At 47.7% G+C, this 23,953-nt stretch overlaps 1 protein-coding gene across 3 annotated transcripts; it reads right to left on the bottom strand.

The window, feature by feature from the left end:
• Positions 1-712: 712 nt before the first annotated feature.
• On the bottom strand, positions 713-23,260 carry NSFL1C (NSFL1 (p97) cofactor (p47)). 3 transcript variants are annotated; one of them, XM_006881393.1, is made up of 10 exons: positions 23,085-23,196; positions 20,212-20,309; positions 15,269-15,343; positions 13,566-13,571; positions 12,814-12,979; positions 12,151-12,243; positions 9,754-9,863; positions 9,287-9,424; positions 3,113-3,277; positions 713-1,177 (listed from the first exon to the last, which is right to left on the bottom strand). In XM_006881393.1, exons 1-10 carry the CDS (start codon positions 23,187-23,189, stop codon positions 1,015-1,017), a joined length of 1,119 nt encoding a protein of 372 aa, XP_006881455.1. In that variant the 5' UTR covers positions 23,190-23,196; the 3' UTR covers positions 713-1,014. The 3 variants fall into 3 exon arrangements, with proteins under 3 accessions (XP_006881455.1, XP_006881457.1, XP_006881456.1); XM_006881394.1 differs by lacking the exon at positions 13,566-13,571 and having other exon boundaries at positions 795-1,177; positions 23,085-23,260; XM_006881395.1 differs by lacking the exons at positions 12,151-12,243; positions 13,566-13,571 and having other exon boundaries at positions 23,085-23,192.
• Between the last annotated feature and the right edge of the window lie 693 nt (positions 23,261-23,953).

Genomic DNA, 23,953 nt, shown 5'->3' with positions numbered 1-23,953 from the left:
GTGTGGCCTCTGGGTTAGCAGCTCAGTGCCCTACAGACTCGGCCACTGGAGCTGCTAAACTCCAGCCACAGGGGAAGGCGGTGGGGTGTGGTGAGGACCGGGCACACATCACGAGCAGCTGTCTCCGTGCCTGTTTCTGCCGCTTTTCCAAGTTGGGAATCCTTGACTCTGAGTTCATCCTGAGAGGCATGAGCTGTGTCCCAATGAAAAGCACCCACCTGCCTCCGAGGTCTCTGGAAGACAGTGTATGGGGAGTTAGGGAAGCAAGGGCAGAGAGCCAAGCACCCCCCGGTGAGAGCACAGCCCAGCTGAGGGAGGACGGGGCCCACAGGTGTGTGCGGGTGGACTCTGCCCACAAGCCGAGGAGCCTGAACATCCGGGCACTGAGATGAAAGGGGCCGGTGCAACATTTTCACCCGGAGGAGCGTGCATGTGAAAGTCTGACCTCACCCTCCCAGGTGCTTGCTGCCCAGCTGAGGGCAGGTATGTTCTCACTGGGTTGATGGGCTACTAGGCCTGTTCCTATAAGTCTCCCCTTACTCTGAAGGGTAATCCTTTATGGCATCATCTCTGGGTGGCAGCAGGCATAGTGATGCCCACGTGTCATGTCTGTCTACACTTTTAATACCGAGAGAATGAAAGGAAGGCCCCTCGTCCAGTCCCTGATCTAGGCTCTGAGCTCTCAGCCCTCCTCTCATGATTTACCTGTTTTAAGAGAAATATGATCTTGAAGCACTCGAGCCTATTTCAGTGCGAGTTTTTGGACAACATGCTGGTGATAGTCTACTGGGCTGGGTTTTTTTTGGTCATTTTTATTCTTTTTTTCTTTAAAGTCCACTGATCATCACAAAACCCCAGAAAATGAAACTAAGGAGAAAACAAATGTCCAACTGAGATCTAAGAACCCAGAGCTACGGAGGGAGACGTGGCACTGGACCGCTGGGTGTGCAGGGGCAGGAGGGGCAACCCCGGGCCTGGCCAAGATGGGGGCTCAGGGGGAGCGGCTGGCGGGCGTTATGTTAACCGCTGCACGATGACAGCATTGAGCAGGTTGGCTTCCTTCAGCGTCTGGTTCTCGTCAGCCAGCTCTTTGTTCGGGAAGGTAGTCATGAGGACAAAGCTGGTGGCAGCCATGGCGGGCCGGGCGTCCACAATGAAGAGCCGGACGTCGCTGATCCTGGTGCAGATGGGGGGTGGGGGAAGGTGGGTGAGCAGAGTCTTCCAAATGGCTGGCCCACCCCTGCTTTCAAAGGCTGACCTGCACCCCCTCCAGCTCCACCCACAGAGCAGACAGTCCATAGTCTGGAGACACTTCAGGTCATGGCACTGCCCTGCTTAATTTTCAATGTTCATCCTGTTTCTCTTGGGATCAGTACAGCATCCTAAGGCCCAGGACCTGCCTGATTTGACCCCAGTCCCCCTGCCTTGTTCTCATTTCCCTCCTTTGAGTTCTGTCGACTGCACTCCCCTCCCAAATGTGGGCTCCCTTCATCAGATCCCCTATAAACCTAATCAGAATGAAGGCCTTGGCCTGGAAGCCCTCCCCTGGGCAGCCTCCCTAAGCCCGTTTGTCCCTGGACCTTCCTTCCATAGTGCTGATGACGCCTGTCTCCTCCAGGAGACCGCAAACCCCGCAGGGGAGGAAAGAGGATGGCTATTTCCTACAGCACAGGTGGCAAACTGCTTGTCAGAGGAGTTAATGAGGGGACGAGCCCTCGCACCAGTGCCCCGCACCTGGGGATCATTAGCAAACGGTCACATGGAAACAGATCACCTTTCTCCTCAGAGGGCTGAAACCTATGATTTGATGCAACCTAGAATTTGCCTCATCTGACGGAAGCAGCCCAAGACTCCTAGCAAGCCAAGTCCTTTCCTTCAGCTGGAGCTCTGGGGAGAAGCTGTGCGCCCTGTGTGGTGGGCAGTGGTGCTGGGAGGCTGGGAGGGGGGAAGCTGTGGGCCCTGTGTGGTGGGCAGTGGTGCTGGGAGGCTGGCTTTTGAGTGAAAGGAAACCGAGGTGAATAACGCTGGTCCCACTAAGACAGATTAATTGCCTCAAACACCAAGCACCTGACATGTAATGAAAGGCTCCCAGTACAAAGAACACACTTGAACAAAAGCCTTCCTGCGCTCTGAGCTCACACCAAGGGCTTATGAACTTTATCCTAAAGTGAACACAGTTAATTTTCAGTGACTGGCACACAATCCCCACAGCCCCCAGGAGTTCCAGTTTCGTCAGTCCCTCACGGATGAGATGGAGACAACCCTGTTCTAAAGAAGAAACCAAACCCATGTGAGCGGCCATCATGCTGACAGACTCATAGTGACCCCGAATCTTCGCCACCCCTCCCCGCCCCCAGTTTGGAAGGCTCTAGCCATTTGGAAGTAGACTGCCAGGCCTGTTGGCCTAGACTCCTCTGAGTGGGTCTGAACTGTCAACCTTTCAATCAGTTGAGCACCACACCCAGGGACTCCTAGAGAAAGGAGCCGCCAACTAGCCAACTGGCAGGAGTCGTCAGCACCTCCTGAGCCTCCTCATTTCTCTGTGCTTCAGTTTCCTCATCTTTATAATGGGGTGGGGGTGGGGAGGGAGGATGAAGAGGGTGGGAGAAGACAGCTGCCTTGTCCAGGTGGTCTGAAAAAGCAGAGCACATATTTCTAGATTTCTCAAAGGGCACATCTTGAGAAGATGTAATCGCCTGGTGGATTTCACAGACCCTCAGAGTAAGAGGTGGATGGGAGGAGAGCCAGGTGGTGAGATTCGAGCGCTGTAGCCCCTTCTCCCCTCCACTGGCTACAGCAGTTCTCACGCATCTGTTCTGCATTTGGGCTACAGCATGCGATTTTCCTCAGACAGAAAGCCTGATGGCTAAAATCCCTGGGGACTGCTGCTTGGATCCAGGCCAGGTGAGGCATGAGACTGACAGGAGGTGAATGATCACCGGGCACTAACAGGAGTGAGGGTGGAACAAAAGAATTCCAACCTCAGTCCTTGCCACATGGGGTCACCTGAGCATGGCTGTGTTTAGGAGGAAGAACAGCTTCCTGCTTCCCCTGCGTTTGCCAGAGTCGGAGTGCAGCCCATGAGTAAGGCAGGCCAGAGTACGTGACGTACCTGTGGCTGTGGTTGAACTTCTGCACCAGCCTCCCGCCGTCAGCGAGCCGTATCTGGATATTTGTGGTGGGCTCTGACTCGTTGATTGCGATGGAAGAGCTGGCTTTGGCTTCATTTTCTGCCTGTTGGGCTGGAGAGCTGGTATTCAACACCTGGGGAGCCGTGCTGAGGAGAGAGGGTCACATCAGGACACAGGTGGAAACAAGCCCCAGGGAGAAAGGCTCCTCTTTTCAGACATCAACCGAGCACTGAGCCAGAACCTGCCTCACAAAACTTCCACGTCCAGCAAGATTCATCCCATTCCCCAAGTCATCCAATGTCACTGCCTACTCCTTCGCTCTGAGCTGACCAACCTCGGGCAAGTTACCCAACTTCCTCCCTTGTGTCCTCACATGAACAAGGGTGTGAGAGGAGGAAAGCAGCGTGCAGGACGTGAGGGAGGAGAAAGGGCAGTACTTCAAGGGAAAGCAGCTGCGATGTTAGTCTCCTCGGGTGACCGATCGTGGAGAGGATCCTGCCGTCCTCCTGTGATGGTTTCCCTGGGTACAACCTCACTCATTCGTATCTCACACTTGACTATTAGGAAGGAGCCAAGATGTCCCAAAGGTCAACCAAGCATCAAGTGCCACAGGGAGTAAGTACATGAACATGAACAGGACATGGTGTCTGCCACAGTGTTTAGAGTTCATATCTTATATCTGGATGAACTGGGGCTTTAAGTCACCCACTTTGTGGCTTTGCTGAGTTACTTAAGCTTCTTTAGCCTCAACAAGAGTGAAAAAAACGATATATAACAAGGTTAATGCCTTGCTCATTTTTTTTGAGAAAATGACACGAAACATTGAAGGTGACTGACAGATGCACCAAGAAGCCCCCAGTTCTCCACAAGTGCTGGATGCCACATTTCCTCTTCTCTGAACCACTTACCCTCATGCACTTAGCAGGTGAGCTGACCTAGACTGTCCTTGAGAAGACAGCCTGTGAGATGAGAGCTCGGGCTCCCCTCCAGGGCCCTGAACTCTATCAGGAGTCAGGAAGCCTGGATTTCACATCTACTGGAGGTAGAACCTTGACCTTATGATTCTGTTTCTTGATCAATAAAACAGGGCTCAATTAAGAAATAAGTTATCGGCTGGGTAAAAAAGTAAATATGGCAGGTACCCAGCATATAGGGAGTCTGGTGGCTTAGTGGTTAAGAGTGTGCTGCAGTAAAGGTCCATGGTTTGAATCCACCAGGTACTCCACAGGAAAAGGATGGGCAAACTCCTCCAGTGCTGTTTACTGCCTCTGAAAACCCAGTGGAGGGTCAGCTATTGATTGATTCCAACTTGAAGGCACAAAACCACCACCACCACCCGGCATATTCCACAAGTGCAAACAAAAGTGAACATGGGCCTGTGCGCACCTGTGAGAGGCCGTGCAGCGTGGAGGGAAGAGCAATGATGGTGGAGCCCTTCCCTTATAAATTCACTGCCACTGGGTTGGAACTGACTCATAGCTGACCATCCACAGGGATTTTGGAGGCTGGAAACTGCCCGGGAGGAGATGGTCCCTCTTTCTCCGGAGGAGCTGCTGGTGGATCTGAACTGCCAAAGGCATCACCTTCGAGTCTGCAGCACTGCCCTCGAGGGACGAGGCCACCAGTGCAATTCTCACTTCTCAAGTGGGAAGGAATCAGGATCAGTGCGAAATGCGTGTGAGCACAGAGCTAAGCTGGCAGGAAACACTCACATCACTGACTGCTATCATTCTCCAAGGTTCTATCCCATTGGAATTTATGTCAATTCTGGACCAAAATGACTTGGAAAAACCACTGCCTGTCCAGGGACCAAAGATCATGCACTTGAAAAAGTGTACTCAGCTGGGATGATGCCCTTGAAGAGGGTGGGGTGTGAAGGGAAAAAAAAACTGGCAACAGTAAAATCAAGCCTGTGATTCTTATTTGGAACAAGATGCTCAAACAGTTCCAAAGTGCTTGAATTACCTGAAAACTGACCCCTGCGTTGTTGTTTTCGCTGACCCATTTGCAGCAGTGTGAGCATTAACCTGGGGGAGGGTGGTCAGATCAAACAGGAAACAATGAGGAGACAGCCACACACTGGAGTCTCTGCAGCGTCTCCCGGTGACCATCACACAGAATGTTACAGTGAAAGTGTTTCTCTCCCAAGTCAAGAGCCAGTTTACTCAATCGCTCTTCTCTGCCGCTGGAACGAACCGGGCACTGGGGCACCTTCTTGCCACAACTTAAAACTCCCTCACAGCTAAGGCCGCCACAGAGAAAGCACCGGGAGCGGCCGAGCTCGCCTGCTCGGAGGGATGCTGAGGGTGAGCGCCTGGTGGTTTACTACAAAATACCAGAGAAACCGAGTCCTTCCCAAGACAGCAGACTAGCTTCTGCACAAACTACCTGGTGAAGACCCTAAAACAACAAAAAAGGTCTCAAAATATTTGAAGTGAGAACAATTGATCCATTAACTTTAGTTTCCCAGATAATTTGGGGGTCTGGAGAGCCACGAGTGACTGATTTTTGAGGCAAACACCTTGGTTCACCTTGATTTTAAGTTCTTTGTTGAGAATATTTTCTTAAACCTCTGGCTGCTGATTATTTTGGTTGTCCAGATTCCCCCCACCCCCACAAAATGGGAAATACAGCCAAATTAATAGAAAAGTTTAAACATGTTTTAATTTCTGAAATGTGAAGTCTGGCACACTTAACACTTAGGCTGTCCAGCTGAAAAATATTTCTCATTAGTATTTAGAATTTAAGTATTCCAACTAATCTTTCTGATACAACATTGATATCCCACTGCTACCCAGCCAGTTCTGACCCACAGCGACCTTTCATTGGGTTTCTGAGACAACACATCAGTATGGGATGAGACAGTGCCTTTCCCTTCAATAGAGTGACTGGTAGATTTGAACTGCTGACCTTTCACTTAGAGGCTTTACATGTTACACATTATACCACCAGGGTTCCACGGCCAATTTGTCATTAAAAATGCAGAGACCTTGTGAGACAGCAATATAACTCAAAATGCAACTCAATGCCTTCAGCCCAGGACTGCAGAGAGAGGGTGGGCTCCAAGTGGTACAGAGCGCCGCCTCTTGAGTTAGCAGTGCACCTCCCTACAGACTATGCCACTGAAGATCAGGAGGATAGAAGATTATCTAAATAACAAATAAAATTGTGAAATGACAACCGTATGTGATTAGGCAAAAAAGCAGGGGATAAAACACACACCACACCCACACCCACACCCACACCCCCACCCACCCACCCAACAATGAATGAATATGTTTTTCTTTTAAAAAAGTGAACTAGGTGGATAGGGAGGAAAACGTGCAACCATGAATGAATGAAAATCCAACTTTTTCTGTAAACTTTTGCTAAAAAGTTAAAAATCACAATTAAATGAAAAGAAACCCTCCAAAACCAAAATATATAGTATATGAAACAAACCAACAAAAAACCCCAACTCTAAACACAGAGCCCACTCGACTGGCATCAAGATGCATGCTCACATGCTAGTTTGTTTTTTTTTTTCACATGCTAGTTTTGACCCTTCCTGACAACAACAAATTTATAGAAAATATTCTGATATTCTACAATAGCCCTTTTAAGCCTCCCTTTCTTCTAAGTTAGAATAAAGAAATCCTTAGTGACCTGAGTTTTTTTTTTAAATCACTCACACATACAGACAGAAATGTGTATTATTTATATATGTAAATTAAGACAAGAATGACCCAGATCCTAGACATATCCGGGGTTAGACTTACAGTTTTATCCTATATCTGCATTTTCTATTTTTTAAAAATAGGACCAAGTTTTCCTTTAATAATAATTAACACCCCCCACCCTATTATGTGGTCCTCCAGCAAGCTGCATGTGGTCACAGCTGGACCACCTGAGAAGGGCGGTGGTAGATGAAGTCACCCCCCGCCCCCAGCAGTGTGGCGATGAAGAGGACACACGGCTGACTTCACTGTTCAGGGGACTGCTGGTAAACCAGAGCCTGTGAATCTTGAGTGTCCTGGGCTCTGACTCCTGCCCTCGACGAGGCATGGGTGGCAGGACAGGAAGCTGGAGATTTTAGCTACATGGTCATCTAAGGGCATGGCTGCCAAAAGTCTAAGATCTAATTTTACAGATAGTAGTGGAGTGGGCAATCAGCTTGAGAACTGTCAGATCTGGGCCAGAGGGTTTCAGGCTGTGCAGGTGTGGGAAGGAATGCCAACCTGAAAGCCTATGTTCCCTTCTCGGCTCTCCTACACATCAACCAGGTGCCCAGAGGCAAGCCCATTAACAGCCAAGATTCTCAGTTTTCACTCTGCAAAACAGGGACTAGATTGGTGATGGTCATTACGTTCTAAGAAGGCTGACCAGTGGCCTTTGAGCACAGCTAAAGCTGAGGGTATCTCCCAGAGAAGGTAGCTTGCTGACAGGACTGGGGTGGGGTGTGTGTGTGACTAATAGGTCCCCAACAGGTTTTGAAGGAAAGATCAAGAATACCTACTGGCAGTGGGTTGTTGTTATGTGCCACTGAGTCGCTTGTGACTCATAGTGACCCTATGTAAAACAACCCTAAACCCTGCTTTATCCTGTTCCAATCACACTGCCTCCGACATACCCATCCCGATTACCCCAGTCACAGAATCAATCCACCTCATAGAAGGTCTTCCCCTCCTGCGCCGTCCCTCCACCCTCCCAAACATGATGTCCCCTCCTTACAACATGTCCAAAATATGTCAGATGAAGCCCCAGAATCCTTGCCTCTAAGGAGTAGCCTGGTTTAACCCTTTCCAGGATGAATCTGTTTGTTTTCTTGGCAGTCCATGGTACAATTCAATACTCTTCTCCAGCACCACAGCTCAAAGGCATCAATTCTCCTTCGATCATCCCTAGTCATTGTCCAACTCTCTGATGCATAACAAGTGACTGCAAAGAACATAGCCTGTATCAGACGCACCTTAGTCTCCAGAGTGACACTATTGCTCTTTGGTACCCTGGAGAGGTCCCTCACAGCAGACATTCCCATCGTTAATACGTCTTTTAATTTCCTGGCTGCTGGTGCCAAGAGTGTTGACTGTGGAGCCAAGCTGACTAAAGTTGTTAACAATCTCAATCTCTTCACCAACCATCCTGATGCTGCCAATTGGTCCAGTGGTGAGAATCTCTGTCTTCTTGACACTGAGCTTCAGTCCACACTGAGGGCTGCAGTTCTTGACCCTCTGTAGCAAGCATTTCAGGTACTCCTCAGTTTAAGCAAGCAGGGTTGTGTCATCTGCATAACGCAGATTGTTAATAGATTTTCCACCAATCCTGACGCCACACTTCTCTTCATAGAGCCCAGCCTCTCGGATAATCTGTTCTGCATACAGGTTGAAAAGGTATGGAAATAAGACACATCCCTGGCGTACACCTTTCCCAATTTTGCACCATGCAGTGTTTTCTTGCTCTGTTCTGACGACTGACTCTTGGTCCAAGTATAGGTTTCACATTAAAACGATCAAGTGTTCTGGGATTCCCATTCTACTCAGAGTCAGCCACAGTCTGTTATGATCCACACAGTCAAATGCCTTTGCATAAAAAAATCAATGAAACACAGAAAGACATTCTTCTGGTATTCCCTGCTTTCAGCTAAGATCCATCTAACATCAGCTATAATATCCCTAGTGCCACGACCCTTTCCAAACCCAGCCGGTCAAGAAAGGAAAAGCTACAGGATGTGACAATGAGTATCAGTCAAGGCCAAAGCAGCAGACACACAAGCTGCTGAGATTCACTTGATCCTGAACAAACCTCTGTGAGGCCCAGCTGGGGAACCTCAAATTCCTATTTCTTCTGGTATCTCTTAGAAAACCTGAGTACGTGAGTTCCAGACTTAAGACATGAGATCCTGGTGTAACTCTGTACAGATTTGTATATTCATTTCTCCTAAGTCTTAAGACTCTATTAAGTCGAGGAAACTAGACTCTATTAAGTTGAGGAAACGGAAAGCCACATGCTCAAGGCCATCTAGCTATGAAGTAACAATGCAGAGAACTGGCTTGCTAACTGTGACGCTCACACTCCACACTCTTTCTCCTATCACTGTACACTCTGAAGTGCTCTGTAAGCAGTAAAAGCCATGTAGAGTGAGAGGCACAGGTCTGCTGTCCTGTGCTACTCCTTACCTGCCCAGTTTCTGACCCTCGCCAGTGAAGGCTTTAAAGGCTCCCTTGGGCTTCACGAAGTCCTCATCCCGATGGTCCTCCATATCCAAGTTCACCTGCCCGCCGTGAGCTAACCTCCGCAGCTCTGCTGGCACCTCCCTGGAGGAGAAAAGGCAAGGCTAGGGTCCACAGAGCAGCAATGGGAGCAAGGGGAGAAGAAACGTCTCAGTTCCAACTGTGAGAAGCACTGAGCTCCACAGACAGCAAGCTGATGAGTGGCTACGCTGCCTCCACCTTTGCTCTTGCTGCCCAAGTCATTAGAATCTGTTCTATTTAATGGTCCTTGGACTGTGCCCAGAGCTCATAGAGGGAAAAATGGACAAAGGAATCTTAGCTGTGTCAAATAACTTCTCAAATAATCAATATTCTGATTAAGTTCTTCCCTTCCCACCTGCTGACAAGGGCCCCAGGAGGGATTCTCTGCTCACCCTCTGCGGATAGACTCCAGAAACTGGGCATTGGATGGGTCTTGGTAGCTTCTGAGCTCGCCATTGTCCAGGCTGAACCCACTCTTCCAGAGCTTCAACACCACATGAACCTGTGATGGTGGAAGACTAGTGGTTAGCACACCACATTATAAAAGTCTTTGGTATCTCTTTGATGCTAGGTTTAGTCCCAAGGATTTCATCTTGGAATTGGCTACTGTAAATGGTATTGCTTATCTAGTTTCCTTGTCCGTGTTTTCTTTGTCGTTGTAGAGAAGTGCCACTGATTTTTGTATATTGATCGGTCTTGTATTCTACCACTACTAAATTGGTCTACTAAGTCTTAACAGTTTTTCAGTTGAGTCTTTATGGTTTTCTGAGTACACTACCATATCATCTGCATATTGCAATATTTTTAACACCTCTTTGCCAACTGGATGCCTGAACCTGAACATGTGTCAATTTCTACTATTCACTGTTGTTACTGAAATAGATAGTTATATACTATGCACATGAGGAAATCAATCAGCTACCAAATAAGCAGTAACTTAAAACAAGAAAGCGGTATGGCACAGGTTAGAGACCTGGGCTTAAATTTTGACTTTGTCCCTAACTAAACGGCTCTGAACAGGTGTGTCAAGCAAAACTACTGACTCCCTCATCTACAGAGCTGCCAGCCCAATGCGACTGCACCACGTAGCCTGTGCTCACCTAAAGCACCTCGGCAAACCGCCAGAGACTATCTTCTTGTCTTAACTGTGGTGGTCTGAAGCGTGCTGCACCCTTCTCCCATTAAGATTTACAGCCTCAGAAAACCAATGGACACCTCAACAAGATAAAGGTAAACAACTCAATCACAAAATGGACACATGATATGAACAGACACTTCTTCAAAGAAGACATTCAGATGGTGAACATACACATGGACAAATGGTCAAAATCCCTAGCTCTAAGAGAGATGCAAATCATCTCACCTCAGTAACAAAAGCAAAGTTCAACAGAGCAGCAAACAACAAATGCTGGTGAGGTTATGGAGAAACTGAAACCCCTATTCACTGTTGGTGGGAGTGTAAAATGGTGCAACCACTCTGGAAGGCATAATGGTGCTTTCTCAAAGAGTTTGAAATAGAAATACCATTTGACCCAGCAATTGTACTACTGGGAATGTACCCTAAAGAAACCAGAACCGCCACCCAAACAGATATGCACACTCATGTTTATTGCTGTGTTGTTCACAACAGCAAAGAGATGGAAGGAAATCAAGTGCCCATCAACAAATGAATGTATACAGAAGCTATGGTATATTCACACAATGAAATACAATGCAGCACTGGAAAACAAGGAACTAATGAAATATTATACAAAATGGATAACCTTGGAGGACATTATGTTGAGTGGTATATCTCAGTCACAAAAGGACAAATGCTGCATAATGCCACTGTTATAAAACAAGACTGACATGGGGGTTGGGGGATACTAAGAAAAGAGTGGATAAGTAATGAACCCTGCATTTAAACAGATGAGGGAAAGAACTGTCGAAAAAGAAATATATGATTAGGTATAATTTGCATGACAGTAGTCCAGAAGAAGAGGTGGGGGCGTTGAAGAAACTCAATGGAGGTCAGTAAGGGTCAGACCTGGCTCCCTGACAGTCAGATTTTGAGCCTGAATCATGACTTCCACAAGTTCTGTTAACAACCCCAAATACATAATCCCAGAAAAAAGATGATGCACAAGTCTGTTATCAGCTGCATCTTTGGATGGAAGCAAAAAACCAAGACTAGACCAGGGGCCCTGTAGGACAGAGAACTGGCCCATAAGCTTCCCAGGCTGTAGTTTTCACGAAGCAGATTGCTATAACTTGTTTCTGGGGAGCAGATGGTAGGATTTTTATTTAAATGACTGACTGTATTTTGTAAAACTCAAAAATAATGAAACAAAAAAATACAGAGAAATAATGGTCACAAGGTTAGAGAATGCTTGCCATGTTAAATAAATGACCTAAAATTAGCTGTGTAGTATGATTCCTTGTGGGATAGGGAAAATCATATGCAGGGCAAAGTACCAGATGATAAGAAAGGAAATCAGCTAAAAATAAAATATTGTCTCAGGCCTTCTCTGGTGGTCTAAAGAGGAAACTTTTTAGCTATGCCAAGGGCAACCAAAAGACCCAGACAGACCTGCTCTGCCCGAGACCCAGGATGCTAAGGAAATACCTCTTCCTGCTCCCCTCCCCCAAGCCTTCTTGCCTGCCAGGACAGAGGAGAGCTGCCTGTGATTCTCAGGTAACCTCCTCTGTCCAAGGAGCAGAGCAAGGGCACTGTCTCTGCAGGGTGCCCTTTCACAGAGAGCAGATGGTCTGACCACGAGCTTCTCCAGGGAAGGTGGTTGCATACTCACATCTTGGCTTGAACGCCGCCTCCTCTCTCCTGCCACATATGCGGACTCTTCCTCTGGTGCTGCCCCAAGGCGGTAGCCACCCCCTGCAAATGGCTACAAAAGAAGTTCATAAAGGTTTGAGGGGTTGGTCAAAGGTGATGGGGTTACTAAGGTAATGGGAATGGGTCCTTGATCAAGCTTGTAAAGTACTGGGTGCCACCTATCTGGGGATTAAATTCAGTGTCGGGACAGGCAGTACTAGAGATAGAGTGGTCAAGACTAGGGAGAAAATGGAGAGAAGGAAGGGCCTTGCCTGATTAAACAGGGCAGATGCTATTCAGCTCTAGTTACATGTGAGTATACAGGAATGTAGGTGCAGGGTAATACCAAAGACTGCTTCATTTCTTCCAAAGAAGTCAGAAATCAGATTTTATGCTAAAACAGATAATTACTAAGTCAATTATAAGAAAGCAAAAGACTAAGTAGGTTGATTGAACAAAACATGTCTGCAGAAATCATAGGTTCCTCCTAACTTTGGTTTTATGTTAAAGGGTGAGAGTGACTGCATGAATCTCTGACATAAAAGACTGAGTAAGCAAAGGAAAAGAGAAACGAAGTGAGGCACTACAGGGGTAAGAAGGCCTCTTTCCCGCCAGAGGTTGAGACAAGGAGCTCTGTGCTCACTCTGGGTTTACTGCTTTCTCCGGGACTCTTGCTCATTCGCTCCACAGCTACAGCTCCATGCTCCTTGGCACCTTTAAAGAGATCATCCACCAGCTCATTGGGACTTTTCTTCCTGGGAGGTCCAACAATCTGCTGTCCACTTCTTTCTGATCCCCCAGCATAAAACCTGGACAGAAAACACAACTCTTAACACCAAACACCCTTGGCAAACATGAAGAGAACAGGCACCCAGCTCTGGGCAAGGTGCAGGCCCTGAGATGAAGGGCAGAAGGTCATCAGTGGGAACTTCCTGTCTAGTTGGGACACACAGAGGAGGCAGGCAGGATTAATGCAGTGTGAGCAGCAACAGAAGTCACTGAGCGGTGTGCTAGCGCACGGGGCTGGGAGGCCAGCTGAGGCATCTAGATGTCTTCCAGGCTGAGGTGTGAGGATGAGTCTATCAGATGAATGACAGTTGATGGGGAAAGAGCATTCCAGGCATGCACGACAGCATGGCAGCTCGGGATAGCCCCCGCAGGGAAGCAACGCATCCATGAGGTGCCAGCACCTCTCCTGGAGACAGCAGCTACCGTCAGTCAGGGCAGCACCTCTAGTGGCTCTGGGTTAACGGCATCACTGATGCGGTTAGTAGAAGCAGCTAGGCTCCAGGCCTGGCTCTGCCACTGTCTGACCCTGGCCAATCCAGCCAACTGCTCTGTCGCTCACTTTCCTTATCTGTGAAATGGGAGGGAAGTGTCACATGCCCTACCTACCTGCTCCTTTAAGTCAGGGCCGTGAGGTTCAAACGAGCCGATGTATGCAAAAGAACAAGCAGAGAGTAATGTACACACGTGAGGCGGGGTGACTCGGCACCACAGGCTCACCCAAGCCTCGTCTCACCTCACCCTGCCGCTCTTGTGACAGACCACGGGGGCAGCGAGGAGAGGGCACTGGAGGACGCAAGCTCAAGTACAAGTATGAGCCGAGACACCCACACCAGGTTCTGCACCACTGAGCATGGCTTGAGATTAAGATAGCACTTTTTCACCTGGGTCTGAAAACCAGTGGTCACACAGCCTGCCCAGCTGGTTCCTTATCATTCCTACTGACAGTTAAGTCACCACCACATCCCTGCGTGGGAAGAACTGAGAACCTGTAAAAATCAGACTCAGCAGGAGGAGGTCACTTAGGACCTAGATATCATGCGTGTGATGACGCTGCAGAACTATAAAATCCTAAATTTAACACTTACTCCTGAACCTTCAATGTACCTAAGGAAGGTTCTAAGGTTGTGTGAAGGTTACAAAATGGGTGAAAACAGAGAAAAGAATGCATGTAATTTCTCCACTTAGTTCCCAGAGACTGACTAGGATGAGGTAAATGCATTCCATAATGGTTATTATACAACGTTCCTGAGGAACATTTGAAAGACCAGTGCAGCTCTCACACAGAACCAAACCCCGTGAAATGAGATTACAGTTAAGTTCATTCTAGGTAGATGGAGTTCTGTTAATGGTCTGTAAAGGCTTTGTAAGGGATTGTAAAGCCTTGGTTCAAGAACAGGAGTCTGTGACTGAGTGCCTCAAAATACTAATATTCCTGACTAGCATTTCCCTTTCTACAAACTAAAAAATACCTGAAATATGCTTAAAGATTGATACACAAAGACATTCACAGCACTTAACACTTAAAATTACAGTAGTAAAAAAGGGAAAACAATCTAAATGTTAGACATTTCCTATAATGGACTATTACTATAACCAATGAAAATGCTGATAAAGAATTTTAATGACACGGAGGAGTGCTTAAGATACATATTAACCCACAAAAGTTAGGATCCATGTTATTTGACCATCACCATGTAAGACATAAAGCAAAGAATACTGATGTACAGAACAAAGGCTCATTGGAAATAGGCCAAAATATTAACGATAGTTACCAAAGGGTAGATGGATAAATGCTAAGGCTTGTCTGTTCTCTATAATGGACATGAATTACTTTTATTATACATTTCTTATACATTAAGGGGGGGAGGGTGTTTGCTTCTGTATTGGGGAGGGGGGATAGATACATTAATAGGCTTTTTATTGTTGTCTGCACATATCTATTACTTTAAAAAATAATAATAAAGGAACAACAGAGAAGAAAAGCACCGGTATACCATTATTTGGTTTCTTCTGGTTAATGGTATTATAAATGACTTCCCCCCCTTCTTAATGGTTTGTTCTCCTCCTAGTTTGGTGGGTTGTTTTTTTTCTTTCTTCAGTAAAACAAAAGAAAAAGAACTCCACAGTGCCAAAAAACAATAAAAACCCCAAAACCCAGCTAACAGGGAGTAGAGGGCACCGCTTGGCTGTCCCTGGTCCACTCGGACTAGCCCATGAGAGTGATGGTGAGCACCAACCAGAGGTTCTGATGAAGGGGGTTTACATGGTATCAGGTCTTTCCCATGGATCACACCCCTTCACTCACTCACCTCTGGCCCTCCTCCTCCTCCTCTTCCTCGTCTTGGTCATGAATGAGGTCTCTGAAGGATGTAACTCTATTATCACTGAAAACACAAAAAGGACCAAAATGATCAGAGAAGGTTAAGGATGGACAAGCTCCAACGCCAGCTGCTCTAGAGCTGAGGGCGGACCAGGAGATTTTTTTGGTGGGGCAGAAGAGTTTATGTGCAAAATAACACAGCTTCCTCCCGCCCCCTCTTCTAGGTCACTCAGAGTGGAGAATGAACTAACTACAAAGTGCTCTTATAAGGTAAGGGAGCTCTGGTGGAGTACTGTATAGGGAGGTGCACTGCTAATCCAAAGGCAGCACCTCTCCGGTGGTCCAACCCCACCAGCGACTCCTTGGGCAACCTCTTCCTGTGTGATTTACAGATTCTGAAAGCCCAATGGATGGTCAGCTATAAGCTGGTTCCAACTCAATGGCATGAGTGTGTGAGGATCAGAAAGCAAAACCTAGTGGTGTAGTCCACAATAAGGGGGCTGCTAACTAGTAGTGTGAATTCACCAGCTGCTCCAAGGGAGAAGATGAGACCATCTCTTCCTGTAAAGCCTGTAGCCGTGGAAGCCAGAAAGGAGGTCAACATGAGTTGGTAGTGATCAAAGACAGTGGGTTTGGTTTCAAGGAATCCTGGTGGCACAGTGCACAATGCGGCAGGCTATTAACTGAAAGGCTGGACATTTAAAACTGTGAAGCCACCAGCTGCTCCACAGGAGGAGACGGTGTGCAATCTCCTGGTGAAGCCACCAGGTGCTCCACAGGAGACGATGTACAGTCTCCTGGAAAGACTTACAGCCTTGGAAGCATGATGGAGGGGCACTGGGAGCTGGAACGGACTAGATGGCAGCTGGCTTGGCTTGGGTTTTATTATGAGGTAAAAGGGCATCTAATCCCAGCCCTCCTGAGAGGTGATGGGTGAGGCCTGTACCAGTTTAACAACTGGGTACCCAGGTGGCTCTGGTGGCTCAGTGGCTAAAAAGCTGCACAGCTAATCCAAGGTAGAATGGTCAAATCCCCCAGAGCTGCTCCGGGGGAAAAAAGATGAGGAACCTCGACTTAATTTACAGCCTCTGAAAATGCACTAGAGAGTCAGCTATGAGTTGGTTTGGACTTGATGGAACAACAACAACAACAACTGAGTAGGGTCATTTATTTTTTTTTTTTAATACTGAAGGAAATCTTGTGGCCTAGTGGGTAAGGAGTTTCACTGTCAATCCCAAAGGAAGGAAGCTCAAATTTACAAGCAGCTTTGAGGGAGAAAGATGAGCTATCTCCTCTTGAATGATTTGCGGTCTCTGAAAACCTGCTGGAGGGTCACCTGTGAATTGGTTCTGCCTTGATGGCAATGAAGGAATGCCTATGTGCCAGGTACTCAACTGGACTCTGCTTCTTGTTGCTGTGGATGGTATGATGGTGAGGCAGGCCTAGCAGATAATGGACATGAGAGGGGTGAGTGCTATTCCAGTACTGTCTACTTTGCCATCCCTTCCTCTCTCCCGCTCCAGTTTAGACTGGGCTTCAAGAAGCAGCCTTCGTTTTTCAAGAATCAGGAGACAGGTTTTATAGTTTTCCCGTATGCCTTACAGGGGGGAAAGTAGCTTCCCTATGGTATGTAAGGAAATGTGACGTTAAACGGTTCTCTAGGAGGAAGAAAGCTACAGTTTAGTCTCTAAGAATGATGCATTTCAATTAAACAGTGGACTGAAGAGGCTCTGATATTCTGTATAGAAATGAAAGAACAAAAGCTCAGGGCAGCAAATATTCTCCCTGCTCCAGTTTGCAGAGAGCAATCTTCTGGGCACTTCCTGTTACTCCGTACAGCATGGTTCAAGCGGATCCTAGTGATGAGCCACATCCAGGACCCCGTGAGGCTAGTCCACCCTTTAATCCTCCCAGGGGAGTTTGCCATAGACACTCAAGAGATCGCAACAGCTCGGGGGTAGTAGGGCGCTCACTATGGAGTCCCTGGGTGCAGGAAAGTTAGGCACTTGACTACTGGCAAAGAGGCTAGCAATTTGAATTCACCCAGAGGGGTCTCAGAAGCCAGGCCTAGTGACCTGCATCTGAAAGAAGCCCTGGAGAAGTTCTACTCTGCACAGTGGGGGTGTGAGATCAGAATAACTTGGCTGCAATGAACAGCGGTGTTCTCACCATTTCGTGTCTCTTCCAATGACTCTGGGTTAGGCTGAGCAACTATGAGCAACACTTTCCATCTCTGCTGTAATGCATCTTCAAATGCAGAATGCACACCTGCTTGAGCAGACCACTTCCTCTGGCTACGGGCCAGTTTCTTGCCCCTCAGATTCAAAGACCCTGATTCTGACAGTATGTAACAGACTCTGGGGTCCACTCTAAACCCATTCACTGGTACAGAACCCATTCAGTTCTGCCTCAAAGGCTAGAGGCCTGAGAACTGCCTCACAGGGCTTCCAATGCTGGTTTACTGGGTTTGAACAATCAACCTTCTGCTCAGCAGCAGAGAACTTTTAATTACTGAGCTACCAGGATTCTGTAATGGTCACTGCGCAGTCTAAATTGCAATTCTGCCTCCTACTCTGAGGTCTTGAACACATTAGTCCAGTGTTAATCACGTGTCAGTAGGACCAATGGCAGCACCTGGTCCACAGCTTTACGTGTCCATCATGTGCTAACGCTGGTGCGTGGCACATTTCTGTGCTCTTTTGGAGCACTTCTCTAAGTGTGGTCCGTGGACCAGGAACCTCAGTTAGTACGGAAGCTGGAAGAAAGGCAAACTCTCAGGCTCTGGGTCAGAGAGCTCCAGATTAGAAACTCTAAGTAAGTAAGGCCCAGAAACCTGTGTTTTCAGGAATCTGTCAGGCAATTCTGATGAGCGCAGGGGGTGAGAACCACTGCTTTGCAGTAATGAATTACCAGAGTTACTTTACAGCCCGGGTGGCTGAGGACATTACGGATTTAAAAATACTTTGCCCCACGGTCTCCACAGATTAACAAAATGCCTCAGAAATATCAATTTTTGTATATCAAAACTTTATCTCCCAGGTTATCCTGATACTTGAAGTAGCACCAGAGTCCTGTTATATTTCCATTATTTAATGTGGGCACTCTTTCTGCGAGGATTGTTGCTGTGTATCATCAACTTGGAACTGACCCATCGCTGACCCTCCAGTGGGTTTCCAGAGACAGGAAATCACAGGGAGGAGACTCCTCATCCTCCTGTGGAGCAGCTGGCGGGTTCGAGGTGCGTGTTTTCAGGACTGGAGTGCAGAAAGGTCTACCTGCACTGTCCAATATAAAAGCTACCAGCTACGTGTGGCTAGTGTAAATACCTGAATGTGTTTTATTCATTCATAATTAATTTAAAGTCCCGTGAGGCTCATGGCTACCATATTTAGTGCAGCTCTACAGAGCCAGACAAAGGCAGTCTCTGAAATGTTAGAAAGCACAGCTTTTGCTGCATGTAAAAAAAAAGAGAAGCTAGAAACAATCTTTTCCTTAATCCATGGGCAGAGGGTACTACTGGGCAGGGAAGCAGCTCACAGAAGTAAAAGTAGTTTTTAGATTTAGACAGACTTGGACTTGAATTTGCCATAAGGGCACTTGTGAATTATTCAGGGTAAGACTCAGCATCCTCTTAAGTGATGGGTACTCTAACTGCTTTCAAAGCTCATGAGAAGTTTAAAGATGCAAAAGTGAGACTATGTGGCAAAGTTGGACAGAGGGGACACTACTGAATATTATAGGAAGCAAAGAGGTCTGGGGTTACTGTTCCTCTCTCAAAGGGCAAAACACTTTAAAATCCAGATGCTCCAAGAGAGAAACAATTTACCACTTCACTGGCAAAGAAAGACTTTATCTGTAAGGTGGAGTTCAAATGAAAATAAAATTTTCTGGCTATGAACAGAGGGTAGAAGCAAATCAGGCTCACGGAGAAGGGGAAATCGAATTTGGAAATATTTGTAGGGAAGACCCTGTCTTTCCACTGCAAGGCTGGTGCTGTCCGCAGACCACCCAGACATGATCTGCTGTGGGAAGGGGGAGGGGAAGAACAAGACCAAACTCAAGCCACTGCCACGGGGTTGACTGTGATTCCTAATGGCCCACAGAGAAGATGGGTCCACAGGCTCCAAGGCTGTACATTTATACAAAAGCAGATGGCTACATCCTTCTTCCACACAGCAGTGGAGATCTGAACAGCTGATCTCTCAGTCAGCATTTAGGTGCTTATCTGCTGTGCCACCAGGGCTCCTGGGGACAGGACAGGGGATGTCAAACAGTTAGCACTGCTTCACCTAATATGGTTTCCCTGATCAACCTGGGGGAGCTGTGCTGCTAATCCAAAGGCAGCTGTTCTCTGGCAGTTCGAATCCACAGGAGGCTCTGTGGGAGAAAACACAGGCAACCTCTTCCCATGCAATTGACAGGCTGAGACGCTCCAAGGAGGCTCGGCTATGAGGCGGAGCTCCTGGCTTTTTCAATGAGGTTGGAAAAGAGTGAGTGACACAGGGTTTATTTTCGGCAAGATTTCTTTGGGCTTTGAATAGAGAAAAAGAGTCCTAAAGTATTAGAACAGCCCTTTTAAAAGTCATTTCGTGTAACCTTTGACTTCGACAGCACTTTGTAAAAGGGAACTCTTTGACTTCTAGTTAAAAACTTTCAGAGATGAAAGGTCCATTTACGTAATTTAGAAATTAAAGACTTTCCAAATTCTCAAAGTAAGTTTAGCAGTTGTTCCTCAATTTTGAGTCTGAACCATAAGCCTCATGCAGGCAGCCATGCATATGTTTATAGGAAATGTGTTCTGCAGTAAATTGTTACTCATGGCTCACTCTTAACCTTCTTACTCACACCTCCAGTCCCCAGTTCCCTGCTTTAATTCAAGGGCCCCATCACTGCTGGAAGTGCACTCATGTAGTAACTGAGGTCAGACCTTACCTGGGGGCTGTGCCTCTGGACACTGAACTGGGGGTCGCCTGTGAAATGGTCACAATGTCTTCGTCCCCTCCATCCTCATAAAAGCTGGCTAGGGCGATCTGAAACAGAGAGGCAGACCCTTAAACAGGTCTTCACCTAAAACACACCTGTGAGCACAAAAGAGAAAAATACACAAAAGACATAGCCCACATTTACAATGTGGTCACAAACAATCTGATCATGAGGTTAGAAGCTCAATTATTACTAGCCTTCATTTCATGTGAAATAAAGTCCAGTCATTTAAGGAAAAGAAAGCAAAAGGCAGGGCTGGGCTAGGCGACCCTTCTCATCCCTGGTTTAGTAGGCAATGTGATCCTCTAAAGGAGGATACATTCACTGAGCACGCACTTACTTGCTGAGTTGTTCTGAGCACTCTACATGTACTAAGTCAACATTCCCAGAAGCCCACATGATTAGTACTATGACTATCTCATTTTATAACTGATAAACGGAAGTACTGAGACCTAAACCACCCAGTTTCACAAATGTTAAGTGGGGTCAGGGTTTGATCTACTCAATGGGTCTTAACTCTTAACCTCTTCTATTCCTGTTGGAAGTTAGATTTGGTCTGACTCTACCTTTTCTGTTATTAAAAGAAGTCAGGAACATGCCACAAGAAGGCCAGGTTGTTACTTTTTACTGTCTGAGGTTCAGCTGCCTATTGTGTGCAACAATGACACTGTTCAGGGCAGGCCTGCATACTGGTGATCCACTTCGATCTATGCAGCTGTGCTTTGGCTCTCGGAGTTGCTGTTGCATCACTGAGTTGAAATCACCCATAGCTGACCCTCCAGCAGGCTCATAGGCAGTATATTGCTTGAAAAGGGACTGCCCATCTTTCTCCCAAGGAGCAGCTGGTGGATTTGAACTGGATGTGCTGGAGTTAGCAGCACAGCTCCTTGCCACTAGGCCAGCAGAGCCCCCTATAATTTAGCTGGATATATACAGAATATGGGATTCCCCTGGTCATCTGTTGCTGAGTGTCTCTATCACTGATCACTCTATCTTACTTAATAGGCATTTACTAATCATGTACTTTGCACAGAGAAATAAGAACACTGAGATCAAGAGATGAAAGCCGCGGCTTTGTCCTCTAGGTCATCAGTCTGGCAGAATGAATGAACTGTGTTCTTGCAGGACATAATCAGCCAGCCAGGAGGTGGTTAGCTATCGAAGGTTACGCACTCAATGGGAGTTCAGGGCATCTACATTTAAGCCCTGGCTCTGCCAGCAAGTCATGTCACATGCCTGAGCCTCAGTGTCCTCGTCTATAAAGTGAGAGGGCTGGATTTAATAAGGTACCAGCCGTAATACTGTGTTTCTAGGTCTTTCAGAGGGAAGTTTCGGGTTGACTGTGTGTTATACACACTGCAGTGCTATTGCAAACTGTTGGACATTTGTGAAACACAGATGACTGGAACCTGAAGTTCCATTCAAACTTCCACCCTACTACTCATTGGTGGTACAACCTTGGGCACATCGCTTGTTCTCAGAGCTTCCAATTTCTCGTCTATATGATAAACGAGCTAATCTTCACTTAACAGGATGTAATGAATCATTATATTAAAAAATGCCTGGCGCATGATAGTTAAGATCCTTTGTTCTGGTTATTGATGTTATTGTTTGGTGCTGTTGAGTTGACCAGACTCACAGCGACTCTGCAATCAGGAGGTCTGACACCTGCCCTATCCTGTACTATCCTTCCAATCCCGGCTACCGCGGAGCCCACTGCTCCAGCCACTGAGTCGATGCATCTCGTTGAAGATTTTCCTCTCTTTCGCTGACTCCTCACCTTTCCAGGCATGGACACCCTTTCCCAAGGGGTGGCCTCTCCTAATAACATGTACAAAGTGAGGGAAACAAGAGTTTCCTCATCCTTCCCTGTAAGGAGCACCCAGGCTGCACCTTCTCCAGGATGTAACTGTTCTGACAGTCCACGGGATACTCAAAATTCCAATTCTGCCTCTTCTATTTGCTAACTAGTAGGACCTTGGACATATTACTTAAAACTCTGCTGCAAAATGTTAGGGTTATGTGACAGTCCACGTAAAAGTTTGCATTCACTAATAATCAGCTGTCATCATCATGATGTCTCTAAGACACAAGCTGCCAAGAAGAGGTATGCAATTCTTTGTATTAATTACCGAGACACATAATTACCTATTACGTGTCAGGCACTGGATAGGTTCGGCAGCGTGCAAAACCACCCTCCTCCTGGAGCTTACCAACAAGTATCTGCTAACTTCTGAGTGCAAGTCAGGGAACGAGCCAATAAATATCACAAGATATTCGTTTGACAGATGAACCGGAGGGAGGGGAAAGGGCTCCAGTCTTCGGCCACCCATCCCCCGGCAGTTACTCTAACAAGTCAGTAGAAGGGGGCGTGGGCCAGCTCCCGGGCCGGGCTTCTCCCTCCGCGGGACTCCGCTGCAAAAAGGACAGCGACCGACCACGGTGCCCCGAGACATCTAACACCCGGGAGATGGTCTTTACTCGAGGCCAGCCTCCAGCCCGGACACGGTGCCCAGGCCACACCACCAGGCCCTCTCCACGCGGGCGGCGGCGCTGCCACAGCCTCGCTAACTCTACGAGCCGCGGAGGCAGGGGGTGAAAGTGAGGCCCAACAGAGCAAATCGCGTCTGGGCCTGGCCCGAGTCCCCGCCAGCCCAGATGGGGCTGGGAAAGCAAGCAGCGCCCCCAGACCCTGATGCCCAGATCGGGCCGCGGCCGAGCAGGCATGACTATGCGCTTCGGCCGCTGCGGAAAGGAGGCGCCCATCGTTCACGTTCCGGGGCATCCTGGCCAGCCCGACGCGGCCCACTCCGTGGCGGTACCTGCAGGTCCCAGCCGGCAGACTCGAGATAGAAGCGGGCTCGGTCCTCCTCGGTGCCCGTCACCGCCACGAACTCCCTCAGCGCGTCCTGTCGCTCGGCCGCCATCTTTGCCCCGTGCACAGCCTAAACCGCTCCGTCTGCTGCTGAACAGACCCAGCCCAGCCGCTGCGTTCCGCCCACCGGCCGCCCAGTCTAGGTGGTCAGGGCCCCTGCAGGCCCCGCCCCACGCGGTGCCTTCTGCAAAGTCGTCCGTGCGGGAAACCGCCCCTCTGCGCCCTCTGTCGGCCGCCGCGCAGATCTGCAGGCTACAGGCGTGGATAGGGAGGCGAAGCGGAGAGAAGTGGACAAGTGGGCGGGCTGTTCATTGCCCAGATGCTAAATGAGTCCGATTCAGAAACATTTATTGACTGTATTTCATCCATTCTCCCATCATTTATTTATTCATCCTTGCTTCAATATTGACCGAGTGTATCAAGGGGCATCTCAGCACCCCCCTCCCCCAGGGGTGGGAAGAAGGCAGGAAAAAACCCGAAAGTCTCTGCCTTCATACTGCATAAATTCAAAACAAAAGAAAGCAAACTAGACCTTGAGGAACATGCCACTCTTCTGCTCAGAACTTTCCATGGCTCCCTAACACGTTTTATGTGAAAGCTAAAGTGTCATAGTTTGGAAAGGCCATGGATTTGCACAAAGCACCTTGGACGACAATGATTAAAGAAGACTGGCGATTCGAGGCCATGAAATTGTGGTGTTGGCAAAGAATAGTGCGCATGTCAAGGATGGCCAAAAGAACGGACATAGCGAAAATGCAGCCTAAGTGCTCTTTAGAGGTGAAAATGGGGAGACTGTCTCACATACTTTGGAGGCGT

This window comes from Elephantulus edwardii, unplaced genomic scaffold, assembly GCF_000299155.1.
Source record: "Elephantulus edwardii isolate Elephantulus edwardi_28Jun2011 unplaced genomic scaffold, EleEdw1.0 scaffold00015, whole genome shotgun sequence".
Classification (NCBI taxonomy): Eukaryota; Metazoa; Chordata; class Mammalia; order Macroscelidea; family Macroscelididae; genus Elephantulus; species Elephantulus edwardii.
Note: the sequence above shows the minus strand (reverse complement) of the source record. Positions and strands in the feature narration are given on the sequence as shown.

Coding starts and splice junctions, on each gene's coding strand:
- NSFL1C (XM_006881393.1), bottom strand. CDS start 23,189: ATGGCGGCCGAGCGACAGGACGCGCTGAGGGAGTTCGTGGCGGTGACG. Junction 20,310..23,084: donor CTGCCGGCTGGGACCTGCAG/GTACCGCCACGG, acceptor TCTCTGTTTCAG/ATCGCCCTAGCCAGCTTTTA. Junction 1,178..3,112: donor AAGTTCAACCACAGCCACAG/GTACGTCACGTA, acceptor CATCTGCACCAG/GATCAGCGACGTCCGGCTCT.